General features: G+C 41.1%; 1 protein-coding gene across 2 annotated transcripts; it reads left to right on the forward strand.

Annotated features, from left to right (window-relative positions):
* Positions 1 to 1,916: 1,916 nt before the first annotated feature.
* On the forward strand, positions 1,917 to 26,392 carry spata17 (spermatogenesis associated 17). 2 transcript variants are annotated; one of them, XM_037247517.1, is made up of 10 exons: positions 1,917 to 2,003; positions 2,254 to 2,343; positions 3,292 to 3,373; positions 4,984 to 5,034; positions 7,237 to 7,340; positions 13,664 to 13,787; positions 14,973 to 15,209; positions 16,255 to 16,385; positions 17,457 to 17,536; positions 26,047 to 26,392. In XM_037247517.1, the coding sequence occupies exons 1-9, from the start codon at positions 1,936 to 1,938 to the stop codon at positions 17,488 to 17,490; spliced, it is 921 nt and encodes a 306-aa protein (XP_037103412.1). In that variant the 5' UTR covers positions 1,917 to 1,935; the 3' UTR covers positions 17,491 to 17,536; positions 26,047 to 26,392. The 2 variants fall into 2 exon arrangements, with proteins under 2 accessions (XP_037103412.1, XP_037103411.1); XM_037247516.1 differs by having other exon boundaries at positions 17,454 to 17,536; positions 26,047 to 26,390.
* Positions 26,393 to 27,889: the final 1,497 nt, after the last annotated feature.

Below are 27,889 nucleotides of genomic sequence, written 5' to 3' on the forward strand. Positions count from 1 at the left end.
CTATTCCCACATTCGCCCCAAAAAATCACGTTAGATATATTCAAAACTTTAAATTGCCTTTGTTAAAAAAAAAAAAAAGATTGTTAAGAATATTTCCCAGGTAATTTTTCAACTAAAAACAGACCATGAAAAAGAACAAACTTGAAATAGATTAGACGGTGAGTAAACATAGCATCTTCCCATGGAGTGTGTTCGCTCTCAATTTTTTTGAGTCACCCTCTCACCTAGTGACACCGAACTAGCAGGCAGCAGGACAAATGGGCCGCTGCCGTCATCACAGTCTTGTCAGAAAACGATACTTCGCATTCGGTGTTCGTGCAGTCTTGCCACAGCCACGTACCTTCAGTAATTACTGGAGCGACCATCCTCCCGCCACTTCAACGATGGATAGCCTGAAGTGTAGCCGGTTCACCCAAGAGTCATAACTCTACGTAGCACATCATCTGCCTTTTGCTCTTCACAACTGGTGTGGCCTCCTGGACAGCAAATTAGCCTGAGAGAAAAACAGAGAGGAGAGAGAAAATGACACACAAAGCCAGCACATCATGAAGACACAATGTCATTTACTTGCAACATGTGTGGTTGCCCATCTCAAAATTAATCCAAAAAAAAATAATTATTTAAATACATGTGTGTCTGTTTTTTTTTGTTTTTGTTTTTTTAAACAAAACATTAATTTATATACACAATATGTTGTGTCCATGCTATGGCAATGCACAAGTTATTTCAGTAAGTTTGGGCCCTGGGGAGGAACCAAGTAATTTAGGTCTTGAGAAAAACTTTATAGAAAACCTGATCTAAGGATTACTCCATAATATGTAGGCGAGATAGATATCTTTGCTTGCACACACACACAGACATGTGGAAGGGATCATTTCGACAGGTGAATATGGCTGAAGAGGAGGAGAGGTGGGGGAAATGAGGACCGAAATGCGGGGAGAAATAAACTGATAAGTGATGATGAAGAGGGGAAGATGAAGATACTGTCAGGAAAGAGGCAAAGTGGATGATCGAAGGGAATGGGGGACTTGTGGCATGGCAGATCAATCAATACATACAATCTGCATTCACAGAAGATAAATTTTATCCCACTTAAAAAATTGTTTTCTGCCCATTTGTGCTTCATTTCTCAATTAATTGCAATAGCTTTAACCTTGAATGGGATATTGGATTCTATTTGTATTTGTTATTGTCTTGTCAAGTATGGTGTATTTTTACTTATTTACTTATGATTAACTGTATAAAAGTAATAATTAAAGGAAAAGTTACACTAGTAGTGCTTTCCTGAATAACGTATTGCTACGGTTAGCATTTTGGTCTTTTCCTACATATTTCAGCTGTAGAATGCACACTCAACAAGAAGTAGGGTGAAAAACGTTTTTTAACTATATTTTTGCAAGTTTAACATGAGCAATGCATGCACACAACTCATTTTTAACGGGGACTCACTAAATGTTTACTCTAAGATTTGGCTGTGGAAAACACGGTTTGCGACATTGCATGAATCTTTATTGCAGATTGCAACCGAACAACCTAGACATGACCTAGATTGTATCGTGCAAAAACAATATGTTAGAAACACAAATCCATATTAACACATGACTCACCTTTTGGATTTATTTGCAGGGACTTACTCTATTCTGCATTAGGGTAATTCGCTTTACAACAATCAGGAGCCTCTCACCGTGCAGAGTGGGAGGAGAGGAGGGGGTGTCACTTTATTTAAAACCAAAAAATAAAACAATCATCAGTCTTCTTGAATACTAAATTCGTCACACTCTGGAAAGAGGTATTACACAAATGGAATAACAAAGAAGAATAAAAGAAAAAGACAGAAAGAAAAAATATATATTTTTATAGCACCGGATGTTACCTGTGTCGCTGGGGCGTCAGCTGTGTTTCCTAGGCAACCGTAAACGGACCCTTGAAGTAGAAATGGCGGCGCTCGAGCGGTTTCAATCAGTGCTCGAGGAGTTCCAGAGGCTCCGGTTCTACAAAGCAAGGTATCACTAAGTTAGATGCACGACACAGTTTAAAAGTTGATGCAGATGAGACAACTAAATCAATCAGAGCTACGCTAAATATGCCCACACGCTTAAATTTAAGTCGATCCAAAAAAAAAAAAAATTTGAGATCGGCAGATTTGGAGTAGTTTTGTTTACCAGATGCAAATTTAGACGCTGTTGATCTGTCAACCTATATGTTTCTTTTAAACAGAAGTATAAGAGAAAGTGTTTTTTTTTTCTGCTTCAGGAAAGTTGAAGAAACTAGACAGCGGGAATACATGGGCGCTGTCCGGCTTCAGAGCTGGTTCCGAGGCTTCAGGGTGCGCCTTTACATCAGGTAATGCTTTTACCAAGTCTTCATTTGTCATGTGACAGATTACTGCGTTTTATTTCATACAAGCACACCCATTTTCTCCATATCCTCCAGGGCTTCTAAAACATCTCGGCAAGCATGGCTATGTTAATTTACAGGGAATACCCTGATACTGGCTCACTCCCATAATTGTAGGATTTGTGGATCTTGGTAAATGGCCTTGAGGAATAAATGTCGCTTGCTCCACGTGTTCATTCCGTGCCTGGTCCGTTCTGCGACCCGGGCACCATTCTGCAGGGTCAGCAGACAAACTTCCAGACAGTAGGTTAATTCAGATTACTTTAGTTAATTGATCAATACGTTAAGTGGATAATTAGCAACAATTTTAGCTGCTTAAGTGCAACTCTGGGGTTGTGCTAGCCCACTATAAGCATTGATTTTCCAGGTGTATAAATGGCCTTTTGGAAATTGATGGCCTCATTGGAGGTGGAGATTTGCAATGGACTTGCATTTAGAGCATGTTTGAAGATGAATACAAATGTGCGCCGCTGCATAAAGGGGGAGAAAGGCTCATCGGGAGTGATAGAAAGGCCTGGAGGAGCAGCAATTTTCTAAGCGTTCGTGTGTGTGTGTTACATTAACTATCCTGTGACCTTTGAATTCAATTCCTTTACATCATAACACTTGTGAGCAGAAAGCAAAATCACTGTTTTCCTTTCTTTTCAATAAAAGTGGCATGAGTTCAGTTTGTAATTGACCCCCACTCTTTAGTCAACACCTAATTTAAATGAATTTCATGGAGGATTGCCATTTTTAAGCCTTTTTCATTCTCATTTGCAGCTCTCGACGACGTGTTTTAGCTTTTATTTGACACACCAACAAAGAGATTCACAATTTAATTTGGAATTTCCTCCCCATTTCAGCCGCAAAAAATACCCATCTAATCCTCTTCCCAATATGACTTTATGACAGGCATCTGCACGAGAAGGCGGTCATTATCCAGAAGATATGGCGGGGCTTCAGAGCAAGGGCACGTTACAGACAAATGGTGATGGTAAGCCAGAACGAGGAACAGCTATAGATGTATTGATTTGGTTATGATAGCATGCATTAGAATTCAATTTCTATATGCCTAAGTCCCTGCATCTGACCTTAAGAAATATAATTCACTCATTACACATTGGGAAATTAGCACTTAGGAAATAGGATGTAATATGCGATGGAATTTTATCTGCATTGCAATTCCTGGAATGCATTTAGAACGAGTGCGGTGAGGTAAATGGTGGTAGCGGAAGTGTAGGACAAGTGTGTGTATGTACGCGTGTGTCTATATGTGTGTATTTGTGTGCTTTAGTAAAACAAGGCCGCCTTTTCGGCATATTGCCTCCAACTGCTTCTTAATTGAACAGATTGTTGATACCGGATCCAATACCCAGCGCTCTCACATATAATTTTCCCCTGGATTGAGTTTTGTAAACGTATCACAACAAGCTATTTATCATGCCCCTAAATTGACTGTTTGCTAAAGCATAACTGCCAGCCACCATTTGGGAGGCGTTCAAAAAACGGGGTAGACGGCAGCGAGGGGCGCTGAAATAAACGATGAAGGATGTGTCACAACGCACATATGGGCTTAAAAAGAGCCAGTTTGGGAACAGACGAGCGCTCATTTGAATCACTCACACTTTTCACAGTTTGGAATTAGCCCACTGAGGTTTCATTTTTCTAATCCATTAAAAGGTCCAGTTCAGGAAAAAAAATTCTCGTCGAAAGCATCAGAATGTATATAATGCGTTTTAATTAGCTTGCTAATAGTTTGCCTTTTGACCAGGATGTCAAATTATATTTAATCAATTAATTAAAATGTAAAATTATTAAGTAAGCCATCTTTTGCACTACCACTTTTATTCATTGCTGTTTTCTTAACTTTGCGCCTTGCCGCTTTCCTGCTTCCTCCACTCGCAAAGCTGAGAGGAATTACAAACAGGCCAGAAGTTGTGCAGACAGGTTAATCAAAATTTTATTACTGATCGTCAGGACCAGAGTCCACCTATTGAAATCTCAATTCCTTCTTATATATACACTCCCTCAACTCACTATTATGACATATGAGTTGCACAAAAGTCTCATCTCCAAACAACAAGCTTGTTTGTTATTTAAAAAAAAAAAGTTATGTTGAGATATGGATCCGTTTTATGGACGACTCTAAAAATGTGGCCCCAGTGGTCGGGCCCGTCCATTCGCTGCGAATGCCCCGCTGCATATTCTCTGGCCTTTTTGTGAGTCTCTTCTGGCAGCTCTGTCATTGATTATGAAATCCAGAGGAGAGCGTTTGGCCGTCATACATCTCCATTAGCTCGCTGCTTCGGCGCCATAGATTTTCCTGGCCCTTGCGTGTGTTGGTGTATTAAGAGAGCACTGTCCTCCCCTTGATACAAAGTCCCCCTAATCACTCTCTCTCTACCTCCATACCTCCCTGACTCTTTGTCTTTTTCCGTCACTGTTCCCTTCCTCTCCTCTCTTCTCTTCTGGAGTGGCCCTGCCTGTTCTGCCTATGTGAAATGTATTATGTATAAACAGCTCTTTATCTTTGAAACCTGCTGTGGACAGATCAGAGGGCTGCGAGACAATATGTAACGTCATCTTTTCCTTTTGTGTTCACAGGAAGCATATTTTATCATGAAGACCAATTTCTACAACGAGATGGCGATCAGGGTAAATATCGGGACACTTAATCACAAGCCTTCATTGTGGCAAAATGACACAAAAAATTAAGCAAAGCTAGGTTTAATGAGTAGGAAAGTAGCTCAAGCGCAGTGATGTTCTTCTCGGCCAGAAACTGTCTGATGCTCAAGGGATTGTGAGCAAGTGCTTTGTCATGGTGAACCAGCGAAGAGTTGTCCTGCAAAAACTCACATCTCTCACTGAAAAAAAGAAAACATTGTAGAATTTAATTGTAGGTGTGAAGGTTGTTTGGCCCAAAATGTCTATTTTGTAAGTATTCAACCTACATCAATCTCTAATTTTAAAAAAAAAATCAGTAATTTACATTGGATTGTGCTGCTGATAACACATCCATCCATTATTTGTACGATTTTGCTCTGTGTAGGGTTATCTTTCATTTCTGGTACATTTGAACTAATAACCTCCACTCATATGTGGGAGTATTTTTTGTTCAGTAATAGCAGTTCTCAGATCTCTGTTCTAGTTTATTTATTAAACCGAGTAAGAGTGCTCAAGTGTTCCTATTTTGGGGCTTGAGCAGTCTCTATTGTTCAGCCACTCGAGCTTTGACTGACGTTTTTACGCGATACATTTGCACAGAAACCTTATCGTTTTTCACAATTCCATATGGGCTCTTCTTTTGGCTAACAGCTCCATTCTGTGTCAACCGTTAAAAGGTTTTACAGGCCAACAAAAAGAAAGTCTGCCAGCTTTTATTGAAGAGGTTGCATTGCTGACCAGCTGGACAAATGTTTGTCAGAAAAAGGATGGAAATTGAATGCTTTATGTTTTACACTTTTATTGGAAAATGAAATAACCAAACTTACCACTCAATTATCTCAGTAAATGTCACATGAAACATGATGACATATCCAGGAGTAAACTTTGCTGCTAGAGGTCACTGGGATAAAAGGTCAGGGGTTGCTGTCACCATGTGGAGCGAAGAACAAGCTACTTAAGGTGGAGAAAAAGCCTCTTTATGACCCTTATAAAATATCACAGCTTCCTCCTTTAGAGCACAATAGCAATTTTAATGGGAAGGAAAGGAACGCGAATGGAGCAGGGAATTGACTCCGTACTTGGTGATGTAAGAAGTTTGAACCCCACAGGGGCCAAATAAGACTTTGCTTTGCAAAGTTAGTGTTTCACTTTTTGAGGTTAATGACAGTTTTGTCTGGATTTTGTCACGAAAGTCAAATTGAACATTATAGGAACAGTCCCAGCATTACCCTTGACCAAGGCACCGATCCCCAGAAGAGCAGTTACTTGAAAAATAAACCACATGTATCTTAAAATAAGATTATAAACGATTAGCATGAGTGCACCGTACTAGACTTAAATGAAAGTTTCAGAACTTGTTTTGTTTTATGCACAAAACTTTGGATTGTGTGTGGCCTCTCACTTGCATTCTCTGCACATGCGAATAAGACTGAAATCCAGCGCCAGTGACCCTTTACAAGAACGAATCAGTGAAGGGCGACGGTACTAGCCAAGCCTTCATTACCAACGAAATATTTGCTAGCATGTGAATGGAAGCGAAAACACACGGTGGGAGAAACAATCATCCCCGAATCCCCCTGTGACTTTTTCCTTGAATCGCTCTTGTCGCTCTCCTCCATTTTATGATGCCGAGCTAGCTAACGGAGGATAATGTATTAGTGGCGTAATAGAAACCAATGTTTACATGCTGCACCTCGGATTTGTATCACATTCAACGACATCGATTTTACTTGTCAACAAAGGTCAGCAAGAACTCGAGAGGCGGCAATTACTTTATTTAAAATTATCTATTGACTAGCAGATCAATGCTAATTCTCATTTTGCTCTTTGTTTTTCCCGCCCCATCCTCCAGCCGTCGTTTCTCCCATTCCCCTCGTCTGATAGTGTGATGATTCTTTTAGTCGTGGTTGTTTTAATCTCCTAATTAGTCTGAAGGACATCCAGCCTTCTGCCTCACAATGCTTCACTCATGTGTGGGTGTGGGTATGAGGTGAGGCTAATCTGCAGCCTCCACGATCAATCTGGAAAACGTATGGAGCAGTGACAGCTGTCCATCCCACCTTGGCTTGTCCCTTTATTATGACTGTGAAAAAATGCCTTATGATATGTTGTGTGATTTAAGGCTGTTGGTCGGGCCACTAATGTTGCCATCTACTTACATAATGTGTTTTCTGTTATGCTTTTCCTCTACAGATCCAGAGAAGGTGGCGAGGATTCTTTGTGCGAAAGTACATCCATAGTTTCTATTCACGCAAGAGCTATCTGGAAAAAATTGTCAGGACTAATGGATTAGTAAGGTAAAGAAGATAATGCAAAAAAGTATATTTTGTGTATGTATTTATATATATATATATTTGTATATATATATATATATATATATATATATATATATATATAAAACATTACAGTGATATTCTACTTTTTTTCTTTTTAAAGTCTGCATTATTATCCTATGCATATAATCCTATTAATGGGACTGCAATTAGTTAATGAATATAAAGTGTAATAACTAATAGAGATAAAAAAAAGACAAATTACTCAAGCCAATAGATGAACATATTGAGCATGGGCCAGAGCACTAAAAAAGAAATTGATCTCTTAAACAATTAAAACAGGAATAAGAGTCTCCCATATTATTTCCTCCAGATTACTTCATATGATCTGATTGCTTACCTCAAACCGGCGTATGACGTACCAAGCAAACGAGACACAGTTAAGATCTGTCCTTGCAGACTAGATATTCCCTCAGAGAAAATATAAGGGAATGAAAGTGACAGAGAGACAAAGAGAGCGCTCAGAAGAGGGAAGGGGAAAAAATCCTTGAAGGGCTCGAGGCTAAGGGAAGGGAGAAGTGAACGATGTGAAGAAATTAAAAATTAGCCTCTGATGTGAACCCCAGCTGCTGCATTAATATAACACCCCGCGCTTCAGGGCTTACTGCTAGTGCTACACCATCTTTTACTTCTGACAATAAAAAAATCGCACTTAGTTAATAAGTCATATGTTAACTTTGTTAATATATTTTAGCGCTAAATATCTTTAGGCTTTTGCTAAAATTAAATGTAAATTTGTTAACATGTCTTGGATCACTGACTCCCGGCTCGCCCCCCACTCCCCAACAGCAGTTGCACCTTTTTACGAAGTTGAGAAGGGAGCATGTGAAAACCTATTAAGGAAGTCTTTCCACTTTCCTACAATAACAAACCAAGTCAGCCGGATACATCTGATACTTTTATTTCATGAATTCTTTAACTTTGGTCTGATCGAGTTGCTATGACTTCATCACATTGATAAAGCAGTACACATAATCAAATCTTGAGTTACATAATTTGCATATTTCAATCCTTAATGTTAAGAAATAAAAAAAATTGATTGACTTTAAATAGACTTTCTTAACTATTCTAAATAAAGCAGAACTATAATCATAATATTTTCATCTAATTTAGTTAACATCTCCAAAGCCCCTCCTCTACTGCAGTGGGGGGTGTTGAGGTCATTTTCTCTCCAGTTAATCACATGTTTATTTAGTGCCACCGAGGTCGTGATCAATTAATGCCGTGCGGGCGTTTATTCGAAACATCCTGTGAGCTGCTGAGCTCTTGGCTGCCTGATCAGTCATCCCGCAAAGGTCTGGTTTTTAATCCACCACTGTGCTCCTTTCCTCTCGCAAGACTGTATGTCTGTCCAGCACTCCAAATGAATTATTCAAAGTTGGACTAATGGTCCCCATTTAGCGCAGGACGATCGGCCATGCATGGTAATCATATTGGGGTATTGCATTCACTGCCTGATTTATTGCAGTTTACATGTTGTGCTTTTCAAAGGGTTATTTAAAAGTATTTTCCTTACCATTTAACAGCAATTGCGTTAAATATAATGATTACATTTTTGTGTCTTTAGCAGTCAGTCTGTCAAACACATAACAAAGCAACAGGTGTCACTATAACCCCAAGCATAACTATTCAGCCAATCTGAAAGATGAAGAAAGTATTTTTTCAGTGAAGGCATAATAACAACTAAACATGAAAAAGCGAAATCACACATGGGAACGAATAATGCAGTTGATTTTTGACTCAATGTCATGCTTGAATACAAAGTTGGGGATAGTCACATGATCCATTCTGGGACGCTGGATTTGTTAGTATTTGCCAGTACTTCCCAGTTTATTCTTAGCATCCTCGTTCAAAAAGATTTAAAAAAATAAGTTTTTTACTGGTTATTAGTCAATCTTTTTATGTTATTTATCTTGGTCTATTTTTTATTTGAATTAGGGCTTTAAAGACTCTTGTATTTGCTCAATGTATGTGTGTAAATGTGTGTGTGTGTGTTTTTCTTTTCAACTGCCTGTGTTTGGTCTTACCACTTGATCTTGAATTCTTTATCTCCTGACCAGCATCACCTCTTTCTTCTTTTTCTAATTTTGCTTTGTTTGTTTCTTCCTCTTGCCCCCACCGCCATGGCCATCAGTCGAGCATGCTTGCTCACGCATCCTCATTCATCCTCGCTCTCCTTCTGCATAGCCTAATGAAGTCAAGACCCTAGCGCAGTCCCCACTCTGCCACACTTTTCCTGGGCACCCCAACAATTTATCACTTTGTCAGCGAGACACTTAAAGTTCCCGGGCTTTAATAAGGGCACACGGTGGGACAATGGGGGCAATTAGGAAAGCAGAGCAAGGCTGTTTTGCATATTTACTAAATGTGCTGGAGTCATCGCCGCTGCCACCAACACGGGCTGTTGGCTGCATGAATTATTCCTCTATCTGCCATAAACAGCTGGGTAATTATTACTGCCATCATCTGATAAATATTCTCCCCATGATGCCGCAACAACACAGGAACATTTGAAACTTATTTTACTTGAACTTGAAGAAATGCACCGACGGCGTGGCCGGGGTTATTTATTCTCCTCTTGTGTGGCGTCTCACATCCTGCAGCTACTTCTTCTCCTGTCTCTCTTTTCTCCAGCCTTCTTCATCGCTCCCTTTCTCGTGTCCCTCTCAAGGACATTGATGAAAGGCGAGCTGCTACACTGGAGTGGGGGACCTGCACTGGCAACACTCCCCGCTTCTGTGCGTCACTCTTTCTTTTGCTGCTTCTTTCTGATCCAGTTTGGTGGAGACAAGTTCACTCCCTCAGTTTGATTGGATTTGTATATTGAGCGCGCGTGTGCGGTGTAGCATAATCTGGCTGCTGTGCTCTCCTTGACTCTTAAGAAAATTACTTTTGAGGAGGAAACAATGGAGGGACATGAGGACGGTCTGAGAATGTTTTAACTTTTTCAAGAAAAGCAAGGATTGAATGTTTTTAGGACTTTACAGATGGAGATGATCAATTTGTGAGTCACTTAAAAGGAAAGTCAGTGGGAAAGGCTCAATATATTGAGCTGGTCATTGTTTCAATCGGCTGGCCGACACCATTTTCTCCTCCTTGCCTGCTATTGAATCATTTAATTGGAGCAATTAAAGCAGCCAATCAGGTCACGTCTCCATTAAATATTTACAAGTTGGCCAATTAGTTGCACTGTTGCTGGCCTTGATGACCGCAAGTGTGGCCCGCTGTCCCACAATGTCTCAGTCTCTGATATCCCGTGAGCCCTTGACTCCCCATTCTGAACCAGGAGTTAAATTATTGAGGGAGAGCTGGGAAATCTAGCTGTACTATATTAGCCATTAAATAAGTGAACAGACCTGGGTCACGTCGGTTTGGGTTTCGGTTATTTGAAACGGCTTCAAGTCAGCTTGATTAGCTCCCGGATTCACCGTCTCCATACTGGATTATATTTTCCCCTGTTCAGTCATATTTTAACTGTCTTTGTATTTTTTCTTTTTTATTTCTGGAGATGAACTGGAACCTCTAAGTCAAAAAAGTCAAACTCATTTTTCATGCGGCATTGTGAAACCATGTAAAGTATAATTGTCTAACTGTACAGGCAGTTTTGAAAAGTAATATTTTAACATTCATCATAAAGAATCCAAATTGGTCAGCTATTGTTTTTTTTAGGCCTCGATAAACATTAACTATTCAATTTAATGACAAACACCTAATATGATGAGTCAGACATTTTTTTTTCTTAATTATCATACACATTCAAAAAGAAGTTACCGTAAGTGTTATAGATCTGACCCAAAGTTTTGTTGGCATAAATGTGAGTCCACTTATGGTGGATGTCACACCCCTTTCTGCGCATGAAAAAAAACAAAGAAAATGGAAAAATTGCCTGTGAAATGAACTGAGGGCACCTTACAACACTTTAATGTGACTTAAAAAGCACTTTATTCCCTAAAATGCAGGTGTCGTTTTGAACTTTCCAACCTATGGGGCCTTTCCAATTTCCCTTCCAATCTGTTAGGGCTTTCATTATTAGTGCCTTGCTTCACGGTAATTTCAATTTGTGACATCCATGTGAAGCTTCCCAAAATTCCTGGTGGCACCCATAAGATTGGGGAGGGGATATTATCTGCCAAAATAACCACAAACAGATGAACCACTGCCATGGTGTGTTTCTGCTTATCGCTTTACCAATTTCCTTCCTTTCTTTCTTTTATTTGCACCACTCATTCATTCACTTCTACACGCACACACACACACCAAGTGCATGTGCAGCGTGCCGAAGAGGGCTAATGAGGGTTGTATGTTGTGTCGGCTGGTTGGGTCGACACAGATCGAGGTGCCTTCAGCCGTTACAAATCTGTTTGGCTTTTGTCCACTACACAGCAATTAATAACGTTGGGGCTGGGGGCAGAGAAACAAAGGTCACCCGACACACACGCACACGCATACACACACACTCATCCCATAACAATTTTCAATTCTGAACACAAATTCAGGAAAACCCTTTTGAACACTGCCTGAATATTTACAGCTGTTATTGTCTACTTTTGGCAGTCAAACAGCAGAAATATTGGAGCATATTTATATTACAAACATAATTTAATGCATAAATGAACATAAATGCTTTCATAAAGTACCTTGTTAGGCGTGCACATTGAATTCTTATACGAATCATGCTGTCCCAGAGTAAATCGAAACTTTATATTTCACATTAATAAGTAATATTCCTGTTCGCCAAGGCGACAAATGGAGGCCAGGCAACCTCTATATTTATGCATACACGCACTATCATACATAAACATGCACAAAGTCTTAAACTACTTAGTTCGACACCTAAACACACACATACATGCGCATGGGTAACGTTCTGCACATTTCATTTATTTTGTAATTTAATCTGATGCTGAGAAAGAAATGAAAATGCAAAGGCGGCGGGGACCATGTTGTGATTTCTTTTTAAATGCCACTAGCCGATGAATATATTAACCCGCCTTTACAGACCCGCTAAGAATATTCTGATTCATCTGTTGAGGTCTGTCATTGAAAATAGAAGTTGGCTAGAACAGTAGAGTGAGAGCAGTGAAAATTGACGAATTGTTGATGAGCGAGAGCCAAACTCAGAGCGGGATTGCTCTTGAAGAAATAGATTGGCTTTACGTGTGTGTGCGCGTTTCCACATTACTCTGATATGAGTGCTTTAGTAATTGTTTTCCAATTCCCACTTTTAGGTTATTACCCCCCTTGTAACAATACGTGAGGCTTTGTGATTGCCGGATGGAATTGCTGTGTATGGGCTTTTAATGCATCCCATTTAAGCAGCTTGGCTTAACAGATGTCACAGACAGACCTGTCCTGGCTGTTGTGATGAAATATATTCATCATCCTCCCACTTATACCCTCACACTCGCTCACCCTCCACCCCCACCCAACACCGTTCTCTTGTTTTTCTCCCACGGTACCTCTGCTGTCCCAGCCTCTTATTATCAGCCGCTTTTTCATTCATCTGAAGGACACTTCAGGGAATTACCAGCAAAGGCTGCATGCTAAATACAAAGCCACGACTATACATTAATTGTACTATATATGCTGCAATTTTCACATTTATTTATTAAAATGTAAAGCAGTTTTCTTATGCGTTCCATATAACTCATGCATAATGAGGCTTATATTTACAGAATTTTAACATGTGAAATAATTTTGTCAAAATTAGCAATGGGTTAGTACGGAATTCAGGAATTAGTATTGGGCCGATACGGCATTGTTTAAGGGTATCGGGTACTCATGTCGATGTCGATACCAGTCATTGATACTTACAAAAAAAGACATCAATAAAGCCTCCTGGTGTCAGTGTCACACTCCGACTCTTTGACTCATCATGTGCATCAGAAAAGCATTATCGCTCATTGTGTTTGTTGAAATTTAATGTATCATTCATGCGTTCTAGTGGTATCAGTACTTGAGTACTCAACAATGACGACTCTGTGTTATACATCTGGAAAAAAAGTGGTATTCAATATTCCCAGTCAAAATAATTTTGAGATATTGAATGTGATTGAATCATAAGACACATTCGACGGTATCTATGAAGGTGCACCATTTTCATTATTTCCGTTGGATCATCATATCTACTCAGCCTAATTTAGTCTAATCCAGTTTAAAATTGTTTGTCTTGGCAGAGATCTTTGACGATGTGTGACATCATCGATATACATCTATATATACAATGTCAAAGATGCTGGTTTGAGATGAGTTTTGAATCTGAATCTGTGCTATCCATTTGTTTTTAGGAGAGAGATGGATGAACTTGAAGAGCTCCAGAAGAGAGAGAGACTCTGTCTACTAAAGGTGAAGGAGCAGAGAGCCAAACTCTACCAAGCTTACAGATGGCACCACCTACTCAGCACCGAGCAGGTTGGTCATGCACACCTTGTTATTAGATCTGGTCATGATGGAGGTTCCATGTAGTATCTGCTTTTGAGACTGATGTAGCTCAGTCTTTCATGATTGAGGGGTGACAAGTAAAATGGAAAGCTTGTTTTATTGTCTTAAGCATGCAGTTCATTGGGCATTTAGTTCGGAGGAAAAGTTTTGGTGCTCCTATAATCCTCTGCTGGTGTCTTCTCTTTCTATAGTTACTTTATACATTGTTGTCTCTTTTTCTGCATATGTCTGGGGACTCTTTCCCTTCATAGCTCTAACCTTGTCAGCAGTGAATAGATGGCTCTCCCACACAGTTCATCCTTCTGCACTTCTTGGACCCCGACCCACACACACTAAGAGACACACACGCACGCAGACATACTCACACATGTACACGGAGGCATACTCACAGCTTACCAAAAGGCCCCAAGTCCCTCTGACAGAGACAGAGATGCTGTGTTCTTGGGGTCAACATCATTGCTCTTCCCTTAGCTTGCTCGTTGCCATGGTGGGCTCGTGTGTGTGTGTGTGTGTGTGTGTGTGTGACATGTTTGTGTTTTTTTTTATTTTGCCTCTGAAACATGTCTCATAAGCAGTTAGATAAGGTGTTCAGTCAATATCAAAATTCTGTTTGTAGGATTAGTATACAAAGTTGTGATTAGTTTTTATTTATGTATAATTGAATGAACTGAAGTGACTATTTGTTTTTTTGTTAAAATGAGTTCATCAATGTAAGAACACACATGATCTGCCATTGCCCAGTTTAATATATTTGTACTGAATGGAGTTTATTTTAGTAATACAAACTAAATCCCTGTCAATAACCTTTACTAATCAACTAGTCTCTAAATATTATTTTGAAAAGAGCTGAGAACAAGACACTCCTCATTTTCTACTTAAGCCCTTTTCTCATTTTAGGAGTGTCCTAAATGGCAAGTGGCGTTATTAGCATATAAAGTAGAGTCCTACAACTCAAAGCTTTGGTCTGGTAATTAAAGTGCATGCAAAAGGATCACTGTGATGTGAATAATTCTGGCTCAGTCAGGCCTAGTGGAACAAATCCACTTCAGATCTTGTTCATGTGTGTAGTTCTGCTTGTGTTACCAATTCTTGTCATCTGCTGATGTAAAGTAATGTGAACATGCTTTCTATCTCTTACCCTCACTCTGTCTTTAGCGACGAGGGGTCTTCAACTCTCCATTCAGGACGGCCCCCCATGAGATGGAGTTACTACTGAGGCAGGTCAAGTACCAGGCCCCGACCAAGGTTGTCCCTCAGGACTACGCTCATCTCACACCTGCAGCTCCAACGCTCCCCAGTTTTTATGGGTCTATTGAATCCCCGTGGAAGACATTGAGAGCCTGCTGTTCCCCTAAGCCCGTACTTCCCCGCATAGGCAGCACGAAACAGAAGGTAAGATGGGATTCAATCGGAATTGCACATCACTGAACATGCAAAGTATTAAATTCTGTGTCGGAATGAGGAATTGAAAATTCCAAAATTCATATCTTTTTCTGGCCCCATGCCACACCTGTCCACAAAATTTGATTGATATCAATGTAGTCTTTTTGGTTTACATAATTATGATTATAATCTGGAAGATGGGGCGAAAATCAAACTAAGCCCTGCAGTTATGAGAACAATAGTGTCTTCCTCAGGATTTCACACCACAACATGAATGTATAGAGAATATATAGTTTTTTTCTGATGTGGAGATTTAATAACAATAAAAACATTGAGCAGAATGACAAAAATATAACCGATATAAGTTTACTATATTCTGTCCAATTAATGCTGACAGACGCTGTTTTCATTTCTTTTCATTCTTTCTTTTGCTCTCACCCCTTCACCCCTAACAAGTGTGATAACTATCTGCTAGTGATGGATAAGGTTGAGATGCAGGCTGAGGAAGTGGTCAGGCCAGGCCACTGATCCCTTGGCGATAGGGGCAAGGACAGGTTGCCCCACACCTGGCTCTCCCTCCGCCCCTCGCCCCCCACCCGCCATTTAAAACGCCAACAAGGTCACCTCCGTAAAGCAACAGCACGTACCAGCTCCTTGATCTGTACTGTACTAATTAAACATTCGCACAAGTTACACAGTTGTGTGAGCACTTACACTGGAGAATTGTGGATATGGAGAAATCGTGTTTAAATGATTACGCCACTTGAATCTCGTCGTACAGACAGGACATGACTTTTCTTCATCTTGCTCCCGCATTGACACGACTCGCCTTTTTTCATCGCTCCCTCATCCTCAGACGGGCTTAGATTTATTCTCAGTCTTTTTTCTCTTCACTCGTTGCCTCTCTCGTGCGCTCACAGGAGGAGAGATGAAGAGGATTGACTTCTGCTTTTAGCAGTAAACCACCACCTGTGGGAGAGAGATCAGACTAAGAGAGATGGGAGAAGCTGAAGCTGTTATCATTAACTGATACTAGTTTCTTTGGTTCTCTCAGGTCCGGATCAGAGACCCCGAGCAGATGTGGGAGCAAAGTGGACTTGTTGCTGAGTCCTCTGTTGGTCTGCAGACCTCGTGCGCACACTTGGAGGAGGCTCAGAATAGGTTGCGACTCTACAGTAGCACACTGTGAGTCAAACGAGTCAAATTTTTTTGAACCGAGTCTGATACATTCACACATGGGCCACAACATTAGGTAGACTCCATTCATTTTAATTTATTATACAGGGAGAACATGAAAACTAGATTTTCCGAAATTAAGGCTTTAGTGAGCCTTACAAATAACATTTAATCCTTATCTGTGCCTTTCAAAAGATAAAAAGAAAAAAAAGCCACATTTATAAACAATTACAATATTTGCTTTGGAAAACTTTTAGGTTCAAATATCTTGAACCACAAAAAAAGGTTGCCATTAAAACCAGTTACATAAAACTCATGAAATATTATGTAATTAATTTTGATCCTTCAGCCAATTTAAGATTGCCTTTAAACGAGTCTTAAAATGCTTACATTGCACTTTCTTAATCCAACTGAGACTCTGTGAAAAGTTTGACTGTCACACCACATGACAGCCAAAATACGTATAAGACACACCTCAATGTGGCGCACTGAAACAGTGCAAACTACAACCACCAAATGAACACATCCAAATGTGGTGATTATTTTAATAGTGCACATTTCTTATTAAGAGTGTCGCATGCTTTTCCGTGTAATTAAGACCCCAGTGTGTGTGCGCATGTATGTAACAAGTGTCGCTGCGGTGTATTTCTGACTTTGTTAAACACTTGATTAGAACCTCATTACCACTCACAGACTAATCTACTCGGCTATGTGTGAAGTGCTTGTATTAACCCTCAGCTTGATCTCGCGCACGCTGTAATTTCCCTGGCAACAGAACAAAAGACCACCCGTTTTTTCCTCACCACTTTACCCTTTGTTGGTATTTAGCACCGCTTCATTCAAGCAAATGAAGCTGCACGGATAAGGATGCAAGTGTCTGACATGGAAATTCAATGACTGTAGCAATGCCAGGTGAAATAACAGCTGGTGATTCAAACCAGTTCCGGTGAAGATAATAAATAGAAAAATATCAGAAACAGCTTCCTGTGATGCATTGCACTTCTACATCGCCGAAAACTTCAAACACAATAATAAATGTGTGAAAAAAAATGAATATCTGTTTTTTGCTTTGTCCAGAAGATATACGCCACCATTTGAAACACAGCAGCAATGACATTCCTTGTCCACGCAATGCCAAGACCTTCGCATACCAACAGAAGGTAGGTTGATAATTCTGAATACAAATATACTATATTTATTTACTGTATTTCTGGAAGTTCATAAGTCATTATTGGAAATGAGATATCCAATGACTACATTGCTCTCAAGATAATGTGCACTTGGATAGAGTCCATTGCTACCTTTGTGGTTGACATGCAAATGCGTCCAGTTCACATAGATATATAAACAATAGATTGGGGTTAACTGTGGGGTTACCATGGCTCCTGCCTCAAGTGTAACACAATATTCTTCCTTGAAATAAAAGAGGGGAAAAGAGAGACTTGGTGCAGTCAAGCCCTTTCAATTGGAGTTGCACAAATTTGTCAAAAGTGACAGCAATTTAATAAATCGCTGCTCTCTATCACACGCATATGTACACCCACCCACACACGCCAACGCAATTCTCAGTTATGCCCTCCATTGCCCCCTCTCCATGTATACGTAAATGAGGTGTATGCATGGCCGTGCGTGTGTGTGTGTTGCATGTCGGAGAGTAAGAGTGTGTGCGCGTGGGCCCTGCGGTCTGGTCCAGGCATTAGGTAATTGACTGTGTCTTTGCTCAAGGCCTTTCATGGATCACCGTCCTTTATTAGCTCACTTCCCAGCATGCACACGCATACATATATGTGCATGCACACACACAAACTTCCCAGCAGTTCCACCCCAACCTCTTACCCCCCACTACCAGCAGCACCCAGACCCAATTGCCCGGAAACGAGGAGTGAAACAAGCGAGAGGGAAAAAGAGAGAGAAGAGCAAAAAAAAGGAGAGAACAGCGACACGGGACTGAACTAACACGGCCCCGGGAAGTGGAGATAAATAAGAATGGGGATTGAGTGGGTGGATGAATGAGGTCTCCTGCAGCTGATAAATGGACCTGGACCAGTATAGTCTGTTCTGATCAGCTGGAGTCCGATTGAGTGTACATTTCCCTTTCTAAAAGACACCTGACCAGGGTTTGGGTTTGTTGAAAACAAAATGCTAATATTATGGCGGAACTAAGCACCCAATGGATTAAATATTTGATTTACTAGTATTTCCCAAGTCATAGCGATGTAACACAAGTGCTTTTGCAGGACGGTGTTGAGTAGATCTTGTTTCCCATCCTTGGCCCACTTTTATTATATTGCTCTCCCTCCGTTGTTTCATCCTCGTGTGCCTCTCTACCTCTATTTGCGCTCTCTTCTCCGCCCGTGTGGTAATTAGTGCGTAAGTCCTATCGTTGGAAGCACCCCCAGCTACAGCAGCAGCCAGCAGAGCTTTTTGTCACAGCTCAGAGGGCCAATGGAGTGGACAGCTCAGCCTTGATACTCATCATCTTCATACTGCGCTAGGGCCACGGCTCCCCCGCAGCCACATTATCTGCCTATGCTATCCAGCCACGCTCCTAATTATTTTCAAATCCCAGCCGAAGCCCTATCACCCGGCCTGCCACGTTAGCCCGCTCCGCTTGTAATCATCACCTTAAGCCTTGCTTTGTAGCCTCGAGTCCCATCATTAGCATATCCCTTTTTTTTTTTTTTTTTTTTTTGCTAGCTGTATACTCTGCCTCTCTGGCTTGACCATCACGGCTCTGGAAATAGCCCATGACTCCTGGACCTTTATTTACCATACCCATCTGTGTCACAGCAAGAAAGGCTGTCAGTGTTAATGTGCTGTGCCCTGTCACGACTTGCAGCCATCCACACATAATCACACTGATGACAGTCCCCACCTCTCCAGGAATTCAATGGCCCCACATCTTAGACCAAGGGGTGCTCGCCCTTCATCCATCGTCTGTGTGACCTTGCCCTCTTTACACAGGTTCCTCACCGACGATCAACTTCTTGGAAGTCTGAACTTTTCTGTTTTATGATTTCATGTGTGAATCACGATAACAGGCATTTAACTGGAGTCTACCTAAATTTGTATGTCTGAGTATTTGTAGTTCCAACCCGTTGCATGAGTAATGCATAATTTCAAATGTAGTTTCGGGAAAGCTTTCTCTGTCCGGACTAATTTTGTGGCTACGTTATTAGCCATGTCACCAACGGTACTGCCTGTAACCATAAAAGGATAGCTAATTAGGAGACCACGTGCAAATCACATACACAAGACTGAGTGGTCACGTCTGTGTTTGCTTGCGCTCCCAGCATATCCTTCCCCTCATATTAGACGGGCACCCATCACAAGTTTGAGAAAATAACGTCTGACCACACGCACAGTCATGAAATGCAATCTTTAAATCTCAAAGTTTGAGCTTATAGTTGGCATTGGTACAGTATAAATGTGCACATGACTTCGAGGTGGTATACCCTTTTGCTCCCAGCTTTCTACCAGAATTATCACCACAACCAATGTATGCAGGTTCGTTTTAATGAGAGCAATATTCATCTGCAATTAAAACCCCAAAATGATATACAAGTATAGATCATGTATATTGGTAGGGCAAGTAGGGGGCAGCTAATGCTTGAAGTTCCCAGTGTTACCGAAACTATACATTTCCTGTTCTCGCTCGTGTCCATCTATCATCCGTCATGCTGCATAAGTGTAGTAGAGGTTACCATGGTGGGAAAGAAAGAACGTTAATTCTCCATAACAATTTTACAACATGCGTAAAACTCTGCAGCCCTTTCATTTGCACAGTCGTAAAACATTCCCGAACGCCATTTTCTTTCCCACTCGGGAGTGTGTGTTTTTCAATTAGCCCACACTTTGCCTCCATTATGGCGAAATTTTACTCCGAGAGGCCTTCAGCAGGCAGGATGATGAACACAGCCGAACGTACACGTGCGAGGTTTCAAGTATGCAATCTCAATTAAGTGATTAAGAGTGATGCTAACTTATCAAATGAGTGAATGGTTGACATAAGAGTTAAATAGTGTAGTGTAAAGAACACAACTTTGAATGTGATTCTGTTAAATTCACACAAATTTTAGTGGGTATTCTTTTTCTTGACGCAAAAAACAATTCTTAAACATTTGCTGATCTGGGTCTCACAAGAATTGCAAAAGTCTCTCACGATATGTTGAAGTCAGTGATTGGGCCGCCAATCTTAGAGGCATTTTAGTAAGTGCGGTATCTCAGGGGCATTCAACTATCTCTCTCTCTGTCTCTCTCTCTGTCTCTCTTTCTCTCTCTCTCTCTCTCTCTCTCTCTCTCTCTCTCTCTTTATTTATTTATTTGCTTAGTTACTGTACATTTAAGTCAATAGTGAGAAACTTTATCGGCATACTTTGCCCGTTTTGCCTCTTTTTCAACTTGGCAGTCGACCTGTTTATGTGAAGACCTCATTGTTGCATTTGCTAGTAGATGGTTTACACAGTTTGGATGCATGCTTGCTCGCGCAAACTATGTGTGAGTTATTGCCAGTCAGCACAGGGTGCATGTGTGAGGGTGGGTGGGGGGAGAGTTGCATGTCAGTAGGACCTGTAAAGCGAAGCAATCACAAATACTTAAATGTGCAAATGGCACTGATGTCCTGTGTTAAGCAGCCTGTGTTGACTGATGAGCCTGTTAACCCCGCCTGAAACAACTCCAGTGCAGGGGATTAGGCGTACACTCGGGCCTCGCAGGCTCCTATCCCATTTTGCATTGGAATTGTGCATATTTAATCTAAGGTGTGTGCCATGAAGCAAAGACCCCCACACACACACACACCCTTCATCTATTCCCAGTTTCTCATTATTGATGTGCAACAGCACCTCGAGGCTGGGGTCCTTAATTCACCAGCAGCAATCTTAATCTAAACCTCAGTCTCTGCCCCTCTTTCCTGCAGTGTGCGGCCTCACCTGAAACCAAATCTTTCTTGTAGCCTTCATTCCAACAGTCCTCTCCTCTCTGCTTTATCTGTTACATGGTATATGTTTGTTTCTTTGTCTAGCATCAAGCAGCTGTTGTTCAAAGTTTGGGTCCTCTTGTCTGTGACTGATTATGGAAAAAATAAAAGCACAAATAATATACTACCATAATCGTAATCATAATTGACAAAAATGGATTTGGTTGAGATTTTCAAACTCCTCCTTTGAATTTAATGTCCAAAAATACTCTATCACTTTACATTTACTTTTTTTAATTAAATTATAGTTGGACTACTTTCTCTCATATCAAATTTTCCATTAAAGCACACTAAACAGAGATCTGAGACAACTTTATTATCTCTGCCAGTAGTCTCTCACTTCTGTTGTAAATCGGACTTATGCTCTTTTTTGTGTGGATTCTGCCTTTTACTTTCTATGTGTTGAAGCGTACTGTATGGGGCTTCTTTGTCTGTTCCCTTATTGATAGGATTAAGTGTCAATGACAAAGGCTCGCTCTCTCATCTCAGTTCGCCCCACAACACTTTTATCTTCATGGCAGTCAGCATGTTGTCTTATTTTTTGACTTATCTTTCCTTTTTTTAATTTCTCATCCATGCTAACACCACCGCAATTTTGTGTGTGTGTGTGCGCATGAACATAGCTTCAAGAAGGACCCCGTGCTGTTTGTGTAATTTCTTGTTTGTACATGTTTCTAGACCTCTTTGTGCCCTGCACAGGAGGAGGAGATATGCAGAGAGGTTGAACAAGACAAGAGAGATTGGTGGAAATGGAAAGACATGAGGGGAGGGATGGGGTGTGTAGGGGGGTGTACGAGAAAAAACAGGATGATAACAAAAGCAGCTCAGATTTCACAGACGCATATTTCATCAATCATGTGAATAAGTCGTCGTGATTATGCATGGCGGTGGCAGGCCAAGAGGGGTGGTGGGTGCTGGTGATTACCATACACCATAAAAGCTGCTTTCTTATCTCACACACACTGATTAGTTTCTGTCTGCAGATAGCTTCTCACTCTTCACTTCTTCCTGTATGCACACACATACACACACACATGCAGACGGATGTGGACAATCACACACGAGCCAACAAATTCCCTCATAATCAGCGATAGCGTATTGCTAACATGTTCGTCAATAATGACTGCCATTTCAAGGAACTAGAAAGTAATCAGGAAAATAGCTAAGTTACTTATTCATGTCTACTGTGGCATTCATTCAGATTTTTTTTCTTTAAATTGAATTTTGAAACTCTGTTGCGCAAACGCCCCCTAAGAGTTAAACTAGCTCCAATCGTTCTGAAGCCTCATCCAAAACTTAGGCCTATAGTAGTTAGTGTTCATTGGCTCTTAATGAGTAGAAACTAAAGCAAAAGTGTCATTGTTTTGATACCATAGGTCAATTTCCACCGAAGCAGGCCTTCACGTGAGAGTAGAAATCGATAGGAGGAGGTGAAGAATTAGCTTCGTATGAACGACCTCGCTTTGTGTCTCAAGCAGGTGATTAGAAATTACTCTTTTCTCTTGCACGGGAACTCTGTCTTGCTCAGATAGTTAACGTCAACTCATTTGGTAAGCAGGCTAGGTTGCTGCGTGGCACTGTCTGAGCATGCGAGAAGCGTGCATAGGACGCATTAGGGCCTCCTGACAGGGGCCCGGGTGAAATAAGTGAAATTAATGGAGCTCCTTTCATGTCGGACAAGGCCGCGGCACCCCTTTCACGCTGCGTACAGTCGCCGAAAAGTCAATACTTTTTTATTACTCCTCGCTTGCCCTACATTCTCCGCTACAAGTGCTCCGCTCGCTAATTGGTTTCAGTTTGCCGAGAAGGAGGGAGCGAAAAAACAGGTGAAAGAGAGGGAGAGGAGTCCGTCCCGGAGACCACTGAAACAAATAAATCAATCTCATATTTTTCACAGCTTCTTTTTTCGTTGAGGGGTAACGTGCCGACGTGGTGAAGTTGAGGGAGACAAAAAGAGATGTGAGGGTAAATGGTTGGTTGGAGCACACCTGCTCCCCAGAGAACATGATGATATCCAGGAGCCCGCTAATGGGGACAAGAAGTTTAAGTTGTCTGGGGTCCCTGGCTTGGTCACCCGTGGGGTTTCTCACCAGCAGCCATACATACGGTATTTCTGGAAAATTCTTTGCAGAAGATACATTCAAATCATCTGCAGTAATATGTCTTGTTATTGGGATATGAAGTTTTGGCAAACGCACGTCGGACAATTTGTTACGGTTTCCGCTGATTACCAAAAGAACAGCATGCAGACAGTGACGCATTGTGGCGTCAGCATAATGCTTTGGGGTTTTCTTCAGATGGTAGTAGACGCCAAGACATGGTAGAAGGAATTCTAAACAGCTCGAAATCCCTGTCAGTGTTGCACAGAACTTTATAGCATCTGCTAGGATACAAAGTAAAATGTCCGGTAAAGGCTACCACAACAGCTTAACTTTATTTGTGCTTAAGCCGTGGCAACATGAATGAGATTGGTTAATTCTGACCACAGCCATGTCCCAGTTATACAGTTATACGGAGGGTGTGCACATTTGTGCAACCACATCATTTCAGATATCTTTAAGTCTCCTCTTAAAAATATTTTTACAATCATTTAGGCTTTTACCGTTTTTATTTCACATTGATGATAATTTAAAAAATGTCTGTACATTTCAAAAGGGTTGTGCAGACTTTTTATATCCACTATATGTGCATCCAAGCAATATTTTGCTTTGTGTTCTAGCTCATTGATGATTTTGATAAGACTGTATTCTGAAAAAAAAAAACATTTTGTGAATCACCTGTTAGATACGAGGTTAGTGTTGCTGTAACACAAAAACATCCCAGCCTGTGGCCAGCTTGAAGGATATAAAGCAAACTTTGCAAATCAGTATATTTTGCATTTCGTCTGCAATTAAACTGCATAAGTGTGTGTGCTCTTGTATTTGTGTGTACTGTATGTGTGCTGTCTGCCAGTATGCTGTGTACTGTTGTGCTAAACTCAAGTGGCAGGGGGGTTAGCCTCTTTCAGAAACAGCACAGCCACAAATTGATGTGACACTTTGAACCCCTGCCCTCCCTCCCCGCAAGCCCACCTCATCATCCCCTCCCACACACACACACACACACACACACACACACACACCGATCGGCCTCCAGTTAGAGGGAGATTCCACCGGGTCTTGTTTTTTTGCTGCATCGCAGCTTTCACAGCTATAGCATGTGCATGAGGGTAGGTTTGAGGGTGGGGTTCGAGCGTCCATTTTTTGGTCATGTTAGTATGTGTGTGTGAAAGAGCTGTCACAGAGGGCTGGCATCACCGTCCACTTTGCCATCTCTTCTGCAGCGTGACAAGTCCCTGCTCGCTACCCTTTGGCACACTCCACACACACACACACACTCCTCTGCCACACATACGGTATAATGATATGTGAGTGCACCACTCACACATTTGCATCCATTTAATGTACATCATGACGACATGTATGTATGTACGAGTGCACTGGTACAGATTTACGACTCTGTGCTTAATCATTCTCAATAGGGTGGTCAGCAAATTATTTTGTACGATTTTTGATATTTTGTTTAAGCTTTGCATGGGTTCCAAAAATTCGATTTATTTTGATCGTAGCCATTTTGGTGAGTGTGTCTATTTATTTGTGCTGGTTCCCTTCATGGAAGTTGTGGACATCAGATCTCGGAGGGGCCACTGTTTGTTACAAGGACAGGCTTGTCCCCGCCCCCGGGCGTCGGCGCGACGATGATTGTCATGGCGATGGAGTGTGAGTGACAGGCGGGATCGCATGTGCTAGCCGCGGAGCAGTAAATTTCAACAGCCTCAGTCCCTGACATTAGGTTGTCCTTCATCAAAACTTTGCTCTCGTTTACAACTACCACTCCCTTGCTCCTCTACAAAAAAATCTTTCCTGGCACCACATAGTCTCTTATTTAATGTAAGGGATCAGTTTGGCGAACATGTTGTAATCCACAGGTTCATTGGTTCAGGTTATCTTTTTGTGTGCATTCGTGCTTGGCCATTTGGTGAGCAAACTGCATTTTTTCGTACAACACAGCAGAAAAGGAGGTCAGTTTATTTTTTTATTATTTTTTTAACAGTCTTAGACATTCATCATTAGTCTGCTGCCGGTAATGTTGCCCGTTACAGCCATGATTAAGAGCCTCGCTTAGTTCCAGCAGCCACTGTGGTCTTACTGCGCTCTAATGTGGCGCACACACACACACACCCACACACACACACACACACACACATATTTCTAACTATTGTAGTCGTTTTATGGAAAACAGCATGTTACACCATCACCTCGTTTCCTGGTTTCTTATTTATTTACTTAGGGGCACTAAATAAACCATACACACACACACAGATACACTACAGCACCCCTAAAACTGAATGGCCCTCAAACAATTCAGAATAGAACCAAACTTGCAACATCAACAAACAAAAGAGAACGTAAGAAAAAAGGGGAAACAAAAGGTAAAAGCCCCATATTGAGCTCCTGTAAGAGAAGCAAAGTATGGATTTGAAAAAAAAGGTGAACATTCTAGTCCAACCTGCAGAGGGCACACATCACAGCCAATAAGCCAAGGAATGCGTTACAAGATAGGTTTCTCTTTGTTTATGTTAAAGTGTAATGCCAAGAAAGTTTTCTGATGGAGACATATTGACCCTACAACTGATTATTTCTGTATCCTCAGATGATGTGCACCAATAATGAAAAAGTTGGACCATTCTCCGTAAATGACACTGCAGGACTGGGCCCTCAATGGCCTCAACAAGGAGTACTGCATGATGACAACGTACAGTAGAGCTCTCGTTCTGGACCGATATCCAGCCTCTGTCAGGAGCATCCAGATGCCAAGCAGCAGGTTCAACACTGTCTCCTACCCACAAGTAATAGACAGCACTCGTAAGCTAAGCACAAATCTATTTGGTTCACCTTCCCAGTTTCTTGATATTATATTTCACTTAGATGAAAAAGGAAGAGGAAACTGCATACTGAAGTCGAATCTAATGTCACTTCACACAAAAGTGGTTAGAATGTTATTTTGATTTTCTTTTTTTTAAATGGTTATGGCATAATGATGCAACCAATTTTTTTTACTCTGTATCTAAATCATACTCATTGGAATATAATCTTAAAAAAATAATAATAATCAATTTAGCTGTATGACCATTTAGATAACATTATTTTTAATAATAACATTTAAACCACCCAAAAATACTGATTAGTTTCTCATATTTTTACAGAGCTAATAGAAAAGTACTACTTTTGATGACAAAATAAAATGTACTTATGACAACTGAATGAATTGGCTGAACGAGTTTTAATCAATTTCCCTCTCCTGCAGTAATTCTTATTTTCAAGTTCAGTTTGTGAGTCAACAAAAGGACAATACACGTAAAAAGAAATTGTATCTTTGGAAAAATACCCATGCATGTTTCCTCTCTTTTGAGTCCTCCCACCCTCTCCATGCCGCAGGCACTCCCGCGGGCCTTCGCTGTAAGGCCTGGAAGGCTTAGCAGAGACAGAGCATTTAGTAATGGCTTCTTAATGGGCTTGTCGACAGCCACATTAGAGCGCAGTGCAGGCGGCGGGCGAGGCCGAGCAGTGATATGCCAAGCCAGATGCCGTGCCAGCTGCGGCACTCGGCTCACTCGCTCACGCTCTCATTTGTAATCACATTTCTCAGACGGATGGATGCCATGTGCGCAAGAGCACGCGAGCAGATACACATTTGTTGCCCTTTCTCTGCGCCTGCCAGGAAAGATCCTTTTAATCTGCCGCTCCACATTTTCTCTGTCGCGTCTGTCACCATCATCAAGTACCGCCTGAGAACATTTCACGAAGGAAATGATCATATTCCTTTTTAATGATTGGATGCCACCGCCTTCTGTTAATATGTTGCTTTATCTTGTCCTGATGTTTGAAATAAGAGGCTCTCTACTGGGGATCAAACCAGTTTTTGATTTTCTTACTGTGGGTTCAAAGTGAAAAGTGGCATCTTCTGAAACTAAATTTGAATGCTTAAGAGCACACACTATTGTAAAGTGAAATTCCAAGTTGTAATATTAAAGTGCCATTATTATTATTATTATTATTATTATTATTATTATTACACCTGTGTACCTAAAGAAATGTCCAGTGAGGAAGTCCATTAGTCGATCCATAACATACCATAAAGGTTAAATACAACTTTTAACCTTTTACATGCAAAGCTGTAAAATAGCAGTGGTCTGTCTGGCAGTGGATGCCTTTAAAAAGAGGACTTGTACAGTGGGTGAGGGGAGGAGATGAAGGAAGGCTTCAAGGATACAAGTCATGGCAGTTAAATGTGGAGATGGGAGCAGGAAGTGAAAAAGAAAAAGTAAAGAGAAAAGGTTGGTAGAAAGTGGGAGGCGTGATTAAATGACTACATGGATGATTGGATCAATTAATGAATGCTAATGCGCTTCAGTGTCATTACCAAAGGTCTTAAAGGTCTCCAGCAGGGGGAGCCGGGTGTTAGTGTGAACAGGAGTTCGCCTTTGTGTGTGGTG

The sequence above is a fragment of the Syngnathus acus genome, chromosome 3, assembly GCF_901709675.1.
Source record: "Syngnathus acus chromosome 3, fSynAcu1.2, whole genome shotgun sequence".
NCBI lineage: Eukaryota > Metazoa > Chordata > Actinopteri > Syngnathiformes > Syngnathidae > Syngnathus > Syngnathus acus.